The following is an 18,318-nucleotide window of genomic DNA, read 5'->3' as shown; positions in this document are numbered from 1 at the left end:
GAACCTTGCAAGAGGAGCCATCTGCTAATCAGAGCCGAAGCTGCACCTTTGATATGTATATACTTAGTCGTGTAATAAATGTGTCGATTGAAAGAATGTGTTCGAGTTGTAAGGACGTTCTCACTTACACAATAAACCATATACTTTAAAATGAGCCGGAGTTCCTTTCACGAAGCAACCTTCATAAAGGTTAACCTTAACTGCCATTCTTTAACACTGCACTAAGGTCACCTTTGTGACTTATGATCACCTTAGTGCTTTGTGAATGGAGGCCCAGGACAATATGGACAATACCACACCGTATGCTGTGTGTATGTATGTATACATACATACATACATACATACATACATACATACATACATACATACATACATACATACATACATACATACATACATACATACATACATACATACATGCGTTTCAACCAAAATATTCACCAAGTGGAAATATAGAATCCTCAGTTCGTTAAATCGGTCTGTCCATTACAAACGCATCCGTGGTACTCGTAGTTGACCATATATCATGAAACGGAAGAAGTATAGCACGGAATTTTAACATGCTACCCCATGCAATTCCTAAAGATGTGTATGTCTCTGCGGACATAATATGACCAAGAATCCCCTGGGTATGCTATTAAGGGCCGACACAGACCGCCTACAGTACGGTACAGAACATTGTCCTTGCTTTCGAATCGCATGCGTATAACTATGTAAAGGACTATTATACTCCAAGCTGTGGTAAACATTGCTTCTTCGTGAAGTTCAGGGTTGGAATTGCTCTACTCGAACCCATGCATGTTTTAACATATTGCGGCGCAAAACGACACTCACTCACTCAAAGCCGGGACTACTGGTTGTGCCGTGATAAAAGTCCGGCAATATGCGCCGTGGGATTACACAAAATCCTATTAGCTCAAACCAGTATCATTTAAATGAAAACTTTGAGCGAGGTAAGTTAATCTCTTTTGTAATTGTTTACCTCCCAACGTGTAAATTTTGTAGAATCGAAAGTAAACATTGAAGGAGGGGTGCACTGATTGAAAAGACGATGGATCCACAAAAAATCGCTCTTTTGATCTGAGTGAAGTGAGGGACGATCTGAAACACCGATTATGGACTTGAAACAAACCTTAGTTCTGTAATGATGATGGTGATGATGATGATGTCGACGAGGATGACGGAATACTGTACATCACTACACATTAATCATGCACTGAAAATGTGCACCTGGAAGCTGCTAAGACAGTCCTGATGTCATCTCAGTTCACATAATCTACACCTGCCGATGAAGACAAGCAGCCAAGTCAAGAGCTTGAACAGGCTTACATGCATGTCTTTCACAAACCGACACCATTTAGATGCATCCCATAGTGTCTTGTTTGCCAAACCAATGCGCGTAATTAAATGAAACTTTACACAGCAGTGGTTGAGATATGATGAATAAAGAAGATTAAAAACATACATTCACTTTTCACAAGAATTTGTTACTGATAAATGGAGAGGTTGTTTTATTAACAACACTCCAACACTGTTTACAAAGGCTCTGTACATAGGCGTACATAGTTGACTTAAAGGGTGGGAATAGTGTTTACAATTCAAAGTCGTAAACAAGATATCATGTGTGGTTTGAATACTTAAATGTAATGTTCTGGTATACAACGAAACCCCATTACAAAACCACCTTTTACTGTAGTACAATATCCCCCTTGCGTAAATATCTAAAAACAAAAACTAAAACACTAAACAGACGATAAAAAAATATTCCAAAAGAGACCGCTTCTGATCCAGCTCTAAGGAACTTTGACCAATCAAATTGGGGGATGCTGGCCAATTAGCAATTCACTTTTCAACAAGGACCCGCCATATTTTCTTTATCATGTCGTCTCCAACTGCAAAAAAATTCCACGAAACCCATTAGCTCTACACGTTGTAGGAAACATCCACAGTGGGTGCTTCACTTCCTCGTCCAAGTAATTTAAAGCTTTATAAACGGCTCTCCTTGGGCGAACATTAGTCAGATCTTCAGGTATCGTTCGTCCGTTGATGATCAGATTGCAGCGTAATTTCATGAGTAGAATAACTTCTCGGTGCAGAATGTTAGGTGCATTTTTCATCCTGCTGCTCATGTCCGTGTCTGCACTCGGAGATGTTACAAACGGTAAGTTCTGCTTCAAGACAATGACGTTTTAGAATAGCTTGAAAACTAAACTACGGAACAGTCAACATCGAAACGCATTTTTGGCAACTTTGGCCAGTGGCATTGTGCTGCTCAAAGTGCATGTGAGACATTGTCTATAGAAATGGTAACAAATATTCAAATAATTGAAAAATCAGAACCTGCTGTTCAAATGGTTTATTTGTGCAGGATCCAACACACGAAATATAATTGCTCCACGTAAACATTTGTGTAACGACACTACGAAATGTAATTGCTCCACGTAAATATTTGTGTAACGACACTACGACATGTAATTGCTCCACGTGAATATTTGTGTAACGACACTACGAAATGTAATTAAGATGTCTATCTCCCATATGCCTATGCACTGATTACTACGTCTTACCTTCAACATGCGGTACTGTCTTGACCTGACAGACAGAAACTGTGTTTTATATTGTAAACAGCAATGCTTTGGCTCTTTTTAATAGCATGTTGGCAACTGCAGTATGATTTACTGATATGCTTGATATTGTAGCATGCAGTACGTGGCTTTGAGTATATGCATAATTGTTTTTCCTTTTTTGTACATATCCTTTCATTTTATTATTTCAAAATATGTTAATGCATATATTAGAGTGTTGATGTGCATAAAACGTAAAATTGTCAGTTAGATAATATTTATACAGGATCACTAAAAGGATATAGAGAGAAGATGAGGAGGCTTCAAAGGCTTAAAAGCTTGAAAGCTTGCATCTTTACAGCTTGAGAAGTAAATTTTGTTGCTTGATAGTATCAATATATTTCTTGTGAAGGTTAAATTTTAGTTTGACTTTTCTGAATGTTATATCTGTGAAGCATATATTTTGCTACAAGGATACTGGCATTCAAAGGGCTATTACTTACACTGAATTCATAGTTCTCTTTCAGTGTATTTTGACAGCGATTTTGAGAGTTGTCTTCATTTGAATTTTGCATACTTAGAGACATATAAAACATCTGCAATGAGTGGATGCATCATGGTTGACTCTGCAGAATGTAGAATAATCATTACCCAGTCAACGATGTTGTAGACCACGGTATTTTTGTTGAGGATAGTAATGCGTTTGATATTTGTAAAATATAACATATTGGAATATGTTCGGTCACAATTCCCCGTCGACTACTGTTTGATACTTTAGAATGGCGTTCTTTGACTCATGTTGCTATCATGTTTGACACTGTAGAATGTTGTGCCTCGGCTCATGTTGATATCATTGTTGACATTTTAGAATGCAGTACCTCAGCTCATGTTGACATCATGCTTGACATTGTAGAAGGGAGTACATCGGCTCATGTTGATTTCATTGTTCACATTATAGAATGCAGTACCTCAGCTCATGTTGACATCATGCTTGACATTGTATACAGAAGGGAGTACATCGACTCATGATGATTTCATTGTTTACATTATAGAATGCAGTACCTGAGTTCATGTTGACATCATGCTTGACATTGTATACAGAAGGGAGTACATCGGCTCATGATGATTTCATTGTTCACATTATAGAATGCAGTACCTGAGTTCATGTTGACATCATGCTTGACATTGTATACAGAAGGGAGTACATCGGCTCATGATGATTTCATTGTTTACATTATAGAATGCAGTACCTGAGTTCATGTTGACATCATGCTTGACATTGTATACAGAAGGGAGTACATCGGCTCATGTTGATTTCATTGTTCACATTATAGAATGCAGTACCTCAGCTCATGTTGACATCATGCTTGACATTGTATACAGAAGGGAGTACATCGGCTCATGATGATTTCATTGTTTACATTATAGAATGCAGTACCTGAGTTCATGTTGACATCATGCTTGACATTGTATACAGAAGGGAGTACATCGGCTCATGTTGATTTCATTGTTTACATTATAGAATGCAGTACCTCAGCTCATGTTGACATCATGCTTGACATTGTATACAGAAGGGAGTACATCGGCTCATGATGATTTCATTGTTTACATTATAGAATGCAGTACCTGAGTTCATGTTGACATCATGCTTGACATTGTATACAGAAGGGAGTACATCGGCTCATGTTGATTTCATTGTTCACATTATAGAATGCAGTACCTCAGCTCAAGCGGATATCGTGTTCCTTCTGGACACGTCTGGGAGCGTGGGACCGACGAATTTCGCCGAGGAAGTGTCCTTTGTGTCTGACTTCGTCCAAGGTTTTTCTGTGGGTCCCTCCGCTATGCAGTTTAGTGTGGTCCTCTTCTCCACAAATGTCGCAAATCAATTCAACCTTAATCGATACAACAACCGCGCTGATCTTGTGAAGGTATAGTTGTACTCATTTTAATATGCATAATTCATGTTGGTGCGTTTGACTCGCATGTACTCAGTGATCTTTCTTTCTTATTATTACACAAGGTGGAGTCATGCTAGATGGATCTCCTGCACTGCAATGCTTGTCAAAGGAGTCAAAAAAATATGATTGGGTCGTTAGACAATGTTGGTTCTTTGCACATCTTTGAACCATGCTGATGTAGTTTCTATGAACATTGATTCCTGTGATCCAGAGCCAGATGTTAACTCACTGACAAGTGAGCTGATTACAAGATTGGTTAAACAGATTTATTAAAGGATCCAAGGCAACGATAGGACAAAATGACACAGACATCACCTGAACATTAACGATACTGCAGCGCTAAATTCTGACGTGATAGTTTATATCTGATACCGTTAGTAACCGGGTTCGAATTGGTCTTCAACAACCCATGTTCATCGTAAGAGGCGACTACTGAGATCGGGTGGTCGAGCAGATGTACGATGCTCATGGTGTCGTTCGTATGGTCTGTCATGCTGGGGTGGGGCCAAACAATAAATGACTGTTACAAACAGATGAACAACTTGACGGTCATTTGTTGACGAGCCAAACTGCAAGACCTCGTATATGCCTAGTCACTCAAGGCTATCAGTATTTTACTGCTATCAAAAAGGAAATATTTTCGTGTGAGATCGTAACGATTTTTGGTGCGAGTTCCTCTCGCTTAGTTCCTTGCAAAATGACCATAATCAGTTTATCTGTTGCTTTGAAGGCAATTCAGTCTGTGAGATACCTCGACGGTGCAACGAACACAGCAAGTGCGCTCACCTTCGTTAGAGAAAACAGCTTTCTGGCAAGTAATGGAGGTCGTTCCGGAGCCACACAAATTCTCATTGTCATCACAGACGGTCGGTCAGCGAACATGAATAGCACAGCTTCTGAAGCAAGTCTGTTGCACCAAGATGGCGTCAAGGTCATTTCTGTTGGCGTAGGAAGTGGAATTAGCATGGAGGAACTCCGAGCAATAGCATCAGACAACAGCTTGGTGTTTACAGCTGCCAACTTCAGTGCTTTGGGAATTGTCAAAAATGAAATCCAGAACAAAACTTGTAAGTTAAAAAAAACACCCTATCCTCATACAGATATTGTTCTGGACATCTGATATTACCGATGTGACGTCAATTATTAACTCGCTCATTCTGGACATCTGACAGGTAGGATGAGAGCAGGGGTGTGTGAACCGTGCTTGGTGTTCGTTCCAACTCTTAGTGTCAGTGCCTTTGAATATAGTCTCTGGATGCATATCTACTCAATTATCACTGGTTTCGCATATTGGTATTTTCCCAGAAAACAAGAATTCGTCTTCAGTGACCCATGTTTGTCGTAACAGGCAACAGGGAGGATCGGGTGGTCAGACTCGGTGACTGGGTTGACACATGTCATCGTATCCGAACTGGGTAGATAGAATGATTCTCATGATGTGATCACTAGATTGTCTGGTCCAGATTCGATCATTTACTCGCCGCTGCCATATAGCGTGAATATTGCTGAGTGGGGCTTTTAACGACAACTAATGGTTTTAACCTCGTGTTGAACCCCACAGAAAGTCCTTCGAGATTGTTATGTCTACATAGCCAAAGATGAAATATTGTAATATGAAAAGAGATTGTCCAACAACTCTAGATACACCATTGAGCCTATTTGGTCATTTATGCCTTCATATTTTGAATCCATGGGAGCTATTATTGATTGGAACATTACCGGTACATCTTTTCTTTTCAGGTACGGAAATCCGAGTAGATGGTAAGCCATTTTTTTATTTTGTTTAGTGTAAGTTTATATTCATCAATTCACATTGAGTGACGGAGTAAATTTAGTTTTACGCCGAACTCAACAATATATGGAGGCGATCTGTAAATAATCGGGTCTTGACCAGACAATCCAATGATCCAACGATCCATCCTTACGAAGTACCCATTCGCAAATACGTAGACTGGCACACATAGTCACAGTACTTCGTCCAAGTTTACTACAGGTTGCTGTACCTGCAACCAGGTGTTTGCACGTATTTACGTGACGGCCATCTGGTCATTTAACAACGGATTCGTTGGATCAGAGCAGACTGTGTTTTCGACGCTACCTATTGTGTTTTCTTCCACCAGAGCCATGTGGTGAAGCTGCACTGCCAATAGTAACTGCACGGATGCTGAATGCTCCCATTGCTGGACTGTGTGAGTGGCCATGGATGGTGTCTGTGCGGCTAGGGCCAGGGAACATACCTGCTCACAGGTGTACAGGGGTTCTGATCGGCAAGAGGAAGGTCATCACAACCGCTTCTTGTGCATCAAGGTAAAGGCACACAAGAAACCAAACACAAGATATAGTATGTGAGTTTAGTTTTAAACCGTTTTTAGCAATGTTACAGCAATATCACAGGCGGGGGATACCTGAAATGGGCTTCACACTTTGTACTCATATGGGGCTTCGGGGCTTCGGCGTCATCAACCACTAGGCTATGTCGCTGTCCCTCCAAACAACAATGTGAAATCCCATTTCTGGTGTCCCCTGTCGTGATATTGCTGGAATATTGCTAAAAGCGGCGTCAAAACAACAATAAGCGTAATTACCAAATACCAAACAAACACACAATTCAGTGTTTAATCACATCTTAATTCTTGAATTGAGTAAAATCAGAGCCTTCACGAGGTACTGAATTTTCATTTTTTCGATTGTTGTCAGTTACAATGTAGGCTGCTGTTACTTGACATGAGATGTTATTTGACGGGAAACAAGAGCTTGTTTATCACAGTATCTATTTTTATGACCGGTTTCTTTCATCCACAGTTATCACTGATGATAAAGTATATATAATATCATTCCATAAAATTGATCTTGTATAAAATTATGAAAACTCATGTGTCTATTATTGATTATTTTCATTGATGCCACGTTGTTTTAAACAGAAATTTTAGTAGTGAGTCACATTGAATACGATAATTAGTATGAGGCACATGACAGTGTTGGGATATTTATCTTTTTCCCAGGTACACCCCACACAGTGTTATTGCTGGTGAGAACAATCTGCTGTTGGACAACGAAGCCTTGAATGCAGACAACTTTGAAGTTGTTGTTAAGATCAACAAAACTGTCATTCATCCACAACATGCTGGGAATGGTAATATATGTGCAGTAACCCGTCTTCGTTAAATTGTAGCTCGATACGTTATGAGTATCGATGTCCCCTGTGTTTATAGCTCATTAATTTATGAGTATCGATGTTCCCCTTATTTACAGCTAATTTATTTATGCGTATCAAAGTTTCTTGTGATTATAGCTCATTATCTTATGGGTATCAATGTTCCTTGTGACTATAACTCATTATCTTATGAATATCGACGTCCCTTGTGTTTATAGCATATTATCTTATGAATATCGACGTCCCTTGTGTTTATAGCTCATTATCTTATGAATATCGACATCCCTTGTGTTTATAGCTTATTATCTTATGAATATCGACGCCCCTTGTGTTTATAGCTCATTATCTTATGAATATCGACATCCCTTGTGTTTATAGCTTATTATCTTATGAATAACGACGTCCCTTGTGTTTATAGCTCATTATCTTATGGGCATGAACTTTCATTGTGTTAACATTACGTTATCTTGCAAGTATCGAGACCCCTGTTTCTGTATCTCAGTATCATATGGATATGGAGGTCCATGTATATTTCAGAAATCTGTATGGGTATTTTGGCGTTCGTATAGAAGATGTCTGATTATGATCTTACCTGTGATCAGTGACTCTGGCTTAGAAGTCCTGAACTTGAATGTAGCCCCCGAAACACCTCATCCTACATCACCCTTCTTCATCCTGATATCGACCCGTGAAGGTCCAGAGTAGAACAGGACTTCAGCAATCCACGCCTGCCATAAGAGGCGACTCTGTCGTTAGAGGCGATCGGATCGGTTTAGTTGACACATGTCATGGGTTCCTAATTGCGCAGATCGATGATCATGTTGTTGATCACTGGATTGTCTGGTCCATACTCGATTATTTACAGAACGCCGCCATATAGCTGGAATATTGCTGAGCGTAAAACTAAACTCACTCATCCTGATATGAACATGTCAGCCACGAAATACTGTTCAAAGAGCAGTTCGATATACCGCAGTCACTTAAAAACCTGTCCATTGTTATAGAATACGACATTGCTGTTCTTCATCTTGATGAAGACGTTGCCTTCAATAGATGTGTCCTCCCCGCCTGCCTTCCTGGACCACGTGACAGTTCATGTGAAGACTCCACCTTGGAGACGTGTGCCTTTGCTGGTTGGGGATTCTACAGTGGTACGTCAACATTTTTCACGAATAAGATATGTTGTGTCTTCTTTTATGATACGGCGTAAAGTATTCCACTAAAAATTTAAGTTAGTCTCTCTCTGCCAGACCAAACAGTCCTTGACCTTGGGGTACTATGACGCGCCATCAACCTACCCAAAGTCTGAACACTGGTTCAGCTCCTCTTCCAAGCATGGAATTTGGGACTAGATCTAGCTGCTTGATTGGTGCGTGGCTATTAAACACTCAAATGTCATACCACGCTCTAGTCAAGTTACACAGGCGCAGAGTTTTTTCGTTTAAATGACATTCACTTCTGAAAATTCGACCTGTGAAAATTTCGTCTGTAACTGCAACCCATTGCTTGTCGGGTGATTAGACTTGGTTGAAGCATGTAATTGCACCATGCAGGCGCTGATCGATGATCATGAATCACTGAATTGCCTGGTCCAGGTTCGATTATTTACTCACCGACGCCATTTAGCTGGAATATTTCTAGTTCATGTCTATTGAAGCACCTTAGACAACTCTCGGGGTAGCTCATTATCAGATCTGGACTGGTGTGTTGATTTCAGATGTGACGGTGTCTCTGTCCCGCCGATTGCGAGAGACAAGGGGAAGGTATCTAAATCCTACGGTTTGTGACGCCGTCTACAAACAGGCAAGAGGGCAAAGCCCGCCTAACAACACTGTCTGTCTTGTGCCACATGACCCTTCACAGGCGCCGTGTCAGGTAAGTCAAAGCAAGCGTAATGGTTGTACACATCCATCCGCTAACCGTGCGTACATGCTGGACAATCACATTCCTTCACGGCACTGAATAACATTCCATTTACCTAAAACCAGGAAGTACTTTAGCAATATGTCTTGGCGGTTTTTTCTTGCTGTTTAATGCCTCACTCAGCAATGCCACAGCTATATCATGATGATCTGGACATAATAGAAGTTGGACCAGACAATCCAGTGAATTTCAACATGACCATCGATTGGGATAGGATGACATGCTTCAGCGAATATATCCACTGAAGACCAATGATAACCCGAATCTTCACAGGTTTGACCAAACATTGTGCTATGAGGCTACCAAATCCGGGTGCATAGATTGATGCTCAAATTGTCACTTGATTGTCTGATCCTGTTGATATGTGGGTGTCATTTCGCTCGATTATTGTTGAATGCATCTTTAACGAACACACAAAAAATAACAGGGTTTCATGGTTTAATTCTTCATGATGAATTGAAACTACCATTCCGACAAAGACTGAAATAAACAGTACTTCCATGTTGCAGACTTTTCTAACAGAGGGTGTATTGTAATTTGAAATTTGAAATTTGAGGTGATCAGTTATAATCATGTAAATTGAAATGCACGTTGTAATGATCATTGAATGTTCGGGGACTACATGAAGGCTATTTCGCACTTACATTACAGGGTGACGAGGGAGGCATGGTCAGATGTTTGGTACAAGACAAATGGATTTTTCAGTCCGTCATCAACTATCCCAGCTGCACCGACAGTTTCCCCTCCCTCGGTGTCGACCTGAGACACCCAGACATCCTCAGTTTCATCAAAAGTAACTAAAAACGCCAACTATATTCTTCTCGTTGTTTGACCAAATAAACAGATTCGCTACTTAATTCCACCTTGTCCATTGCTTTCATCGAGATGTGTGTCAATTTTTACATGTTTAACATGCACTCAGCATTATTCTGGACATCTGGCAGTGGTCTTTCGAAATATCGAAATATCGCGAGTCGATCAGATAACCAGGTGATTCATTAGTATATCTACTAAGATGAGAAACCTAATACGAAAGGGTCGACACTGATTTTCTCATCCCGTCTTGCAACAAACAGGATTTGCTGAAGGTTTATTGCTACACCGAATCCAGTACATTATATTTATGGTAGCCACGTTCCAAAAACTAAACATGCACGTAGGAAGGCACATTTGCAACGGCGCATGGAACTTAAACAGGCGGGCCAGGTACCTGAAACTAAACTATGTAGAAGCCAATTCTGTAATTCTGATGCCGTACATGAAGCAATGTCAATCTCAATTTCAATCTGTCATCTCAGTACGGAGTCTTTTCAATTTAAGTGGAATTATCTATTTCAATAAAAATTATATGTGTTAGGGGATCAAGTGTGAATCAGGAACAGGAATTGTATTTCTACTTTGTCAGGTGTCAAATTAGATCATCAGTGTGTGGAGTGACTCCATGACTTCTTCTCGGGATTGGAACATCAGCTCCGAAAAGAATCCAAAAGAATCACCGACTGACTGAACTTATTTCCAATTAATGCGTACAATGATATTTATTACAATATCATGCATTATATATTATATATACAGAACGTTTAGGAAGTGCTACTGAGCTGAACGAAATCGCCACAACAATCTAAACATAAGGTCCAAAACATAACGATACTTGTTCAAGATTCATCACCATCAAATAGTATTTTCACACGTGTTTCACATTGGTTCAATATGTGACGTCCATTTCAGGTGTCCCCGCGTGATATTGTTGGAATGTTGATAAAAACGGCATAAAACTAAACTCGCCCACTTACTCAAACACTTAGAGTTTGCAGAATGATTTTAGATGATACAGAGAATCTCCACTCATTTACCCTTGTCTCATCACGTTTATTTTTCGGTTTTTGTTTCCAGTTCAAGACGTCTTTGTTGTATTTTTATTTCAAGTGATTTTAATTCCCTGCATCGCTGTAAACGTGTAAAACTGACAATCATCGAAACTTGTTTTCAGTTACAGTCACATATAAAATGATGTGTGTCTATAAATATGAAGTTTAAGCGTACTGTCAGCGCATCGGTGAAAGGGAGACAACTTGACAATATGAAGCTGACTGTTTATATAAATTACACATAAAATGATTTTTTGCTTCAACATCGCCGGTCATTGCTAAGAATCGGTCTTTGTGACTATGTAAACTCCACAAGTTGAATTGCCTCCACATTGGCAAGATGTTAAACACACAACAGTATCCTCCCATGAGATCAAAACTCCCCATTGCGTACCCACATCATCGTGTCCATTCCCTCTGTGTGACATGCAACCCTCTGATGATACCTCCCCGCCCTGCCGTCACACTACACGTACATACAGCCACGGTGTCACGAACGTACATTCAGTCTTGTGAGGAGGGCGTCTTGCAAACATGACGCTAGTATTGTAGAACACTCCCTTCAGTCAACAGCTGTTCTGCCTGATCTGCGAACAATTGTAAAGTTTCCGCTAAAGCTGGCAACCACCAGAATACCTCTTCATTTGTTTCAGTTAAAACCATTAGAACAGGTCATCAATTGTTTCCATGACAATCAGAACACGTCATCAGTTGTTTCAGTGACAAAAAGTCAGAACACGTCATCAGTTGTTTCAGTGTCAACCGTCAGTTAACACCTCATCAGTTGTTTCAGTGACAACCATCAGTATAACACGTCATCAGTTGTTTCAGTGACAACCATCAGTATAACACGTCATCAGTTGTTTCAGTGACAACCATCAGTTAACACCTTATCAGTTGTTTCAGTGACAACCATCAGTATAACACATCATCAGTTGTTTCAGTGACAACCATCAGTATAACACGTCATCAGTTGTTTCAGTGACAACCATCAGTTAACACGTCTTCAGTTGTTTCAGTGACAACCATCAGTTAACACGTCATCAGTTGTTTCAGTGACAACCATCAGTATAACACATCATCAGTTGTTTCAGTGACAACCATCAGTTAACACGTCTTCAGTTGTTTCAGTGACAACCATCAGTTAACACGTCATCAGTTGTTTCAGTGTCAACCATCAGTTAACACGTCTTCAGTTGTTTCAGTGACAACCATCAGTTAACACGTCTTCAGTTGTTTCAGGGACGCACATGAGTGGAATAATGCATGCTCAACAATGTAAGGTTTTACTGTCACATACTGATGGGAGGGACAACGTGACAGTATGACGCCTATGTATATAAATTACACATAAAAGGACTTTGCTTCTAACACACTTTAACGATCATTACTGAGAATCAGACTTTTTGACAGTTTAAACAAAGTGCTTCACACGTTGAATAGCTTCCACGCTGGTAAGTCTATCTTCCCATGGGGTCAGATCTTACTACTGCGAACCTACACAGTGGTGTCCATTCCCTCTGTGTGACATACAACCTCCTAACGATACCTCCCCGCCCTGCCGTCACACTACACGTACATACCGTTAGAATGTCACAGACGTACAATCAGTCTTGTGTGGAGGACGTCTTAGAAACATGACGCTAATATTGTAGAACACTTCCTTCAGTCAACAGCCTTTGTGACTGACCCGTGAGCAATGTAAATATACCTATACACATGTACATTAGGTTCTTGCTACATGAATGTAACTCCGCCATCTTTCATCCTATTTTCTGTGCCAGAGGCTGCGATGATTGTGTACTCTGTTTGACATCAGATTAAGATGTTTCATACTAAACAGTTGCGGTCATATAGCCAGTTTACTATCATCGTCCTTACCATCCCACATTGGAATAAACCTGCGAAACTGCTTCGTCACTGTCATATTCATGTCTAAATATAAATGTGTATCGTGACAATCACAAGAGGGGTGACTTTGACCTATAATTATTATTTCGACACCTGTTCCAACGTTTACAATCGTTTAAGGTTTACGTCATAATGCTAGGGCTCAAACATTATTGCACCTATGTCACAACGTTAACGCTGCAGACTTCGTGAAAGATCTCAAAACTTTTGATTATTTTTGTTTCGTTGTTGCTCACCGTCGCACTATGAGTATGCGTATGAGAGACATGTGGACAAACGTACAAATTTAATACATCAGTGACGAATATTAAGTCGTATGCAATGTTCTGGTTTGCTGTTGATCACATTTCATCTTATGTTCTCCCAGATGAACAGGTGACTCACCTACTTGTGTGCTTGTAATACGTGGTGTCAGTTTTTCAAACACACGATGCATGCAATTTATTGTGATTCACAAACGCATGCCAGTAACATAGTAGAAATATTATTGTACAATGGACCTGGTGTGTTGAGATTTTTTGTGTTGCAGTGGATGAATAGATGACTTGTCTACTCATTTACTTGTAATAGGTGGTATCAATTTTGTAAACACGGGATGCATATATTTCATTCTGATTCACAAACGCATGCCAATAACATAGTAGAAATATTATTGTACAGTGGAGTGGAGGTGGTGTGTTGAGATTTTTGTGTGACAATGGATAAACTTCCAAATCTTACCATTATATGAAGGAGGACATGAAAGTAATTGTGGTGTAACAACTACAGTAACTTTGTATGTTATTAACACTTCCCGTGCTCTGATGGAGAGAATACATGTAGAGGTAATAACACACTTAATAATGGACAGAATATTATTGACATCCATGTTAAAATTCTACCGAAGTGACTGGGCGTAAGTAACTACAGCTGTCTTGTTCAACGATTGTCACTGAACCGTCTGACAAGGATTGGAACAATGATGAATAGCATGTATACTCATGACCACATAATGTTTACATTATAAAACATATCAAACAACATGAGTATATCGGTATGTCCTCAAACAAAAATGTCTGTCATGAAAATGGTCACATCAACGAGACGCAAATTACGTTTGACAGTTCAAATAACAGTGAAAGGGAGGTAACCCATGTATAACATTCTGCCCGACCAGACAAACATAGAGTGTTCATTGCATGTTGAATTTGGGTATATCACAAAGGTTCGTGACCTTTTTGTTGAAAGTCTTATAACCTGAGTTCTGTCGTTCTCACAATTCGCTTCTTCTTCCATCATTAGGAGAGGTGGGGTAGCGTGATGATTAAAGCGTCTGTCCAGGTTCGAGTCCCCACGAGATGTTGCTGGAACATTGCCAAAAGAGGAACAAATCGATACTCACTCACTCCTCCACATTACTTACGCCTTCACGCTTCACGTGGAACCCAAAACAAAACATAATTCTACGAACAAAATTTTGTTTCCAGAAAGAAACCATATCAAGTCTTTTACATGAACGCCTTCTGATATAAAACAGCCGACTGTAATGTAATGTACAGTTTTCAAACATTTTCCACATTTTTGTACCTTTTTTACATTTTTTCACATCCCAAGAGAATGTCATATAATAGATCCAAATGAACATGTAAGTATGCATTATCATATTTTTCTTTTAGTTATTGACGTAGTTTCTTGGAGCAGATATGTTGTTAGTTGTTAGTTAGTTAGTTAGTTAGTTAGTTAGTTAGTTAGTTAGTTAGTTAGTTAGTTAGTTAGTTAGTTAGTTAGTTGTTAAATGAACCGTACTCCTTGTGTAATATTGAGAGGTTAGATTGTCATACCTAGGTATGTTACCCAACATTTTTTCAGGAACTTTATCATGGTACTTGCTCTGAAATGTGCGCATAGTTCATCGTGTCCACATTATGCTGTACTTACAGCTGTCTTCTATATATTGGTATCGGGTAGGATGTAACGTATTCATATTTCCAATCAAGTTTTTGTTTGTTGTATAAGTAGTCTAAATAAAAACAATTTTTGATAATAAAAAGAAAGCTTCCCTAAAATGAGATCCCGTTTTTCAATGTCACTTGTGTCAGTTGTACTATTAGATGCTGTTGTTAGTGTTGTTTAATGTCATTGCTGTGTTTCTATAAGAGGCGTCTTTAACTATCACTTTGAGGACATTAAGGATAGATGTCTCAGTATTAGTTCATATATTTCTAATATTCAGTCACACTTTCCCTGTAACATGTTTCACATTCCTCTGGAACACGATACATGGTTTTGAGTATGCTTGCGCAATTTGTCAGTTTGTGAGACATACATTTTTCTTTTCTATTTGAGACAAAGAGACATTCCATGGCCATCAGTTGCGCACTTCGTCCTGCTTATCTGTTTCTTTGGGCATATGAATAGAAATGTCAGCTCAGATGGACAAATCAAGACGTTTAATTGTATCTCTTTATCTACAAATACTCTTATCTGTTTCATACCGTTACTGATGAATAAAGACCTACAGTGACAAACGATTCGTACCCGCTCGCTCGTGCGTTTCTGTGGGCATACGAACAGAAATGCTCTCATTTATACCAGCACCGGTTTATCATTATTTGATACCTGTAATTCATAAATACATGTTTGTGACATAGTCAGAATCTTACAACTGAATGTCTTCAGTAGATATTTCTTATGGTTATAGAAATGTATTAATTTTCATCCCTTCTATATTTGGTGTTTCATCGAGATTGTCATGATTGGATGTCTTGTCAACACATTTGTAAGAGTACACTCCTTATTTTATTGTTCGCAACCCCTGAAAGGGTTAATTCTTTAAATTATCTATGACATTATCATGTTAAATTCCATGTGTATATATGCCACACGCGAATATCTTTACAGTATACAAGGAAGTCTTACCAGGAACAAGAAGTCCTTGAAATTAATTGAAATCTATCCACGTACCCTCAAGAAAATAGTTTATTTGCGAACCGTTGTTCCGAAGTATTCACCACCCTGTTTGCTGAAACTAGATGCGCTAGCTAAAGTGGAATGGATGACAGCTCTTAAAATAAAAGCATTGCTCTCAATCTAGGATTTCATCATATATGTTTTCTTTTAAGGTGTATAAGAGGTTGGAGAACTAAGTAATGTCAGCACGAATACATTTAGAGGCTATTTAAATAGGCTCTAGCCATTCATATACACATGGAAGTCTGAAACTAAACACTCCATGGCTTAGATAGACCAGCTTTGAATTCTAAAATATTATGTTTTTTTCGTACTGACGCTTCTTCTGATGTTTCCATCACAACGACTCCTTTGTATGATTATTCTAGTTATTTTAGTGTGATTTATTTTCATTTTCATATTATTCGTCTGTATATGCAATGACAAAGCGTACACTTTTTAATAACAATAACTATTGTGCATTATACCATTGAACGAGTAGGGGATATATCATTTAGCGAGCATACCACTAGCCAATGAGAATGCATATGAGAAAAAGTAATATATATCTACACAGATGAAACATTTCTAAGGGAATGGAATAAATTTTCCCTTAATTTCTCTTCATTACCTCCATAGCTTCATCAATTGCATTTTATCAGTCATGTAAATCCAAAATCCCCTACTTTTATTGAATGGTATGTGCATATTGTACATGCAAAATAAATTCAAATGTATGTAAAGTAAGTTATGAATCATCTTTTAAAAACAGTGTTCCTTCCAAAAGTTTAGATTTTCATGGGACTTTGCAGACGTAAAAATATTAATACCACACGTAGTGTTATTAATAAATTCAAATTGCTTTCTACAAAACATCTTATTCCTTCAACAGGAGTGTCCGTTAGTAAACCATAATATATTAGTTACGCAAGTGATGAGACTACAACTGCATCGCTTCAAAGGTCGAATGTTTACTCGCTGGGGTGCATTTGTATTCTGTGTTTACAGTTCACCGATAGTTTCACCTGAAGGCAGACCCATTCGCCATTGGGAGACATGTAAATATTGTCTATTATACCCCATTAAATATTGACACAAGTGTCATAACTGGTGCTATTGCCTTCTTATTGCTTCATTTACTTGTGATAAAGATGTGTTTGGGTGCTTTGATCAAGACGGTTGGTTATAATTGTGTAGGAGAAGAACATTGGTGCGAGTTAGATGGGTTAAGTAAGTGAGTGAGCTTAATTTTATGCCGCAATGTTCCAGCAATATGGGCTTCATACAATTTGCCCACGTTGGGAATCAAACCCGAGCCTTCGGCGTGAAGAGCGAGTGAGCGAGTGAGTGAGCGCTCTAACTACTGGGCTACGCCGCCGCCCCGTTAGGTAGGTTAATATCTTCCTGTGTGAAGTTTACGCAGTGTTTAGGAACATTCTCGGGTGACATCATTATTGCGCTTTACTCATTTTGTTCAGACCCGCAAAGGTCCGGGGTAGAATAGGCCTTCAGCAACCCATGCTTGTCATTAAAGGCGACTATGCTTGTTGTAAGAGGCGACTAACGGGATCGGGTGGTCAGGCTCGCTGAGTCTGTTGACACAAGTCATCGGTTCCCCATTGCGAATATCGATGCTCATGTTGTTGATCATTGGATTGTCTGGTCCAGACTCCATTTTTTACAGACCGCAACCATATATAGCTGGTAAATTTCTAAGGGCGCCGTAAAACTATACTCACTCACATTTTGTTCTTGTGGGCAATCGAATGCTAACCTTAGACATGACGTGGGTTTTCCCACCAACCCGTCGTTGACTGGACAGTATTCCATCATCATCATCATCAGATTCAGTTTGATGTGGGATGAAAGCTTCCAATGATGTGCGTCTTAGACATTTAAGCCTTGGTGAAATATACGAGGCAAAGTATGGAGCCAACAAACCTAGATAACGGAAACTCTAGAACATAAGTTTCTGGGGCAGGCAAGGGAGGGAACTTTGCATAGCGATT

At 39.3% G+C, this 18,318-nt stretch overlaps 1 protein-coding gene across 1 annotated transcript; it reads left to right on the top strand.

The window, feature by feature from the left end:
- Positions 1-2,097: 2,097 nt before the first annotated feature.
- On the top strand, positions 2,098-10,403 carry LOC137258599 (collagen alpha-1(XII) chain-like). Its single transcript, XM_067796305.1, has 9 exons — positions 2,098-2,161; positions 4,275-4,495; positions 5,256-5,592; positions 6,266-6,286; positions 6,646-6,832; positions 7,528-7,658; positions 8,684-8,830; positions 9,397-9,554; positions 10,254-10,403. Exons 1-9 carry the CDS (start codon positions 2,098-2,100, stop codon positions 10,401-10,403), a joined length of 1,416 nt encoding a protein of 471 aa, XP_067652406.1.
- The last annotated feature ends 7,915 nt before the right edge of the window (positions 10,404-18,318 follow it).

This window comes from Haliotis asinina, chromosome 12, assembly GCF_037392515.1.
Source record: "Haliotis asinina isolate JCU_RB_2024 chromosome 12, JCU_Hal_asi_v2, whole genome shotgun sequence".
Taxonomy (NCBI): domain Eukaryota; kingdom Metazoa; phylum Mollusca; class Gastropoda; order Lepetellida; family Haliotidae; genus Haliotis; species Haliotis asinina.
This window is presented reverse-complemented; position numbering and strand designations above follow the sequence as displayed.

Excerpts from the sequence above, each read along its gene's own strand:
- LOC137258599 (XM_067796305.1), top strand. The coding sequence starts at position 2,098 with ATGTTAGGTGCATTTTTCATCCTGCTGCTCATGTCCGTGTCTGCACTC. Across the intron at positions 2,162-4,274 it reads ACTCGGAGATGTTACAAACG|AATGCAGTACCTCAGCTCAA; the intron begins GTAAGTTCTGCT and ends TTCACATTATAG. Across the intron at positions 5,593-6,265 it reads TGAAATCCAGAACAAAACTT|GTACGGAAATCCGAGTAGAT; the intron begins GTAAGTTAAAAA and ends TTTTCTTTTCAG.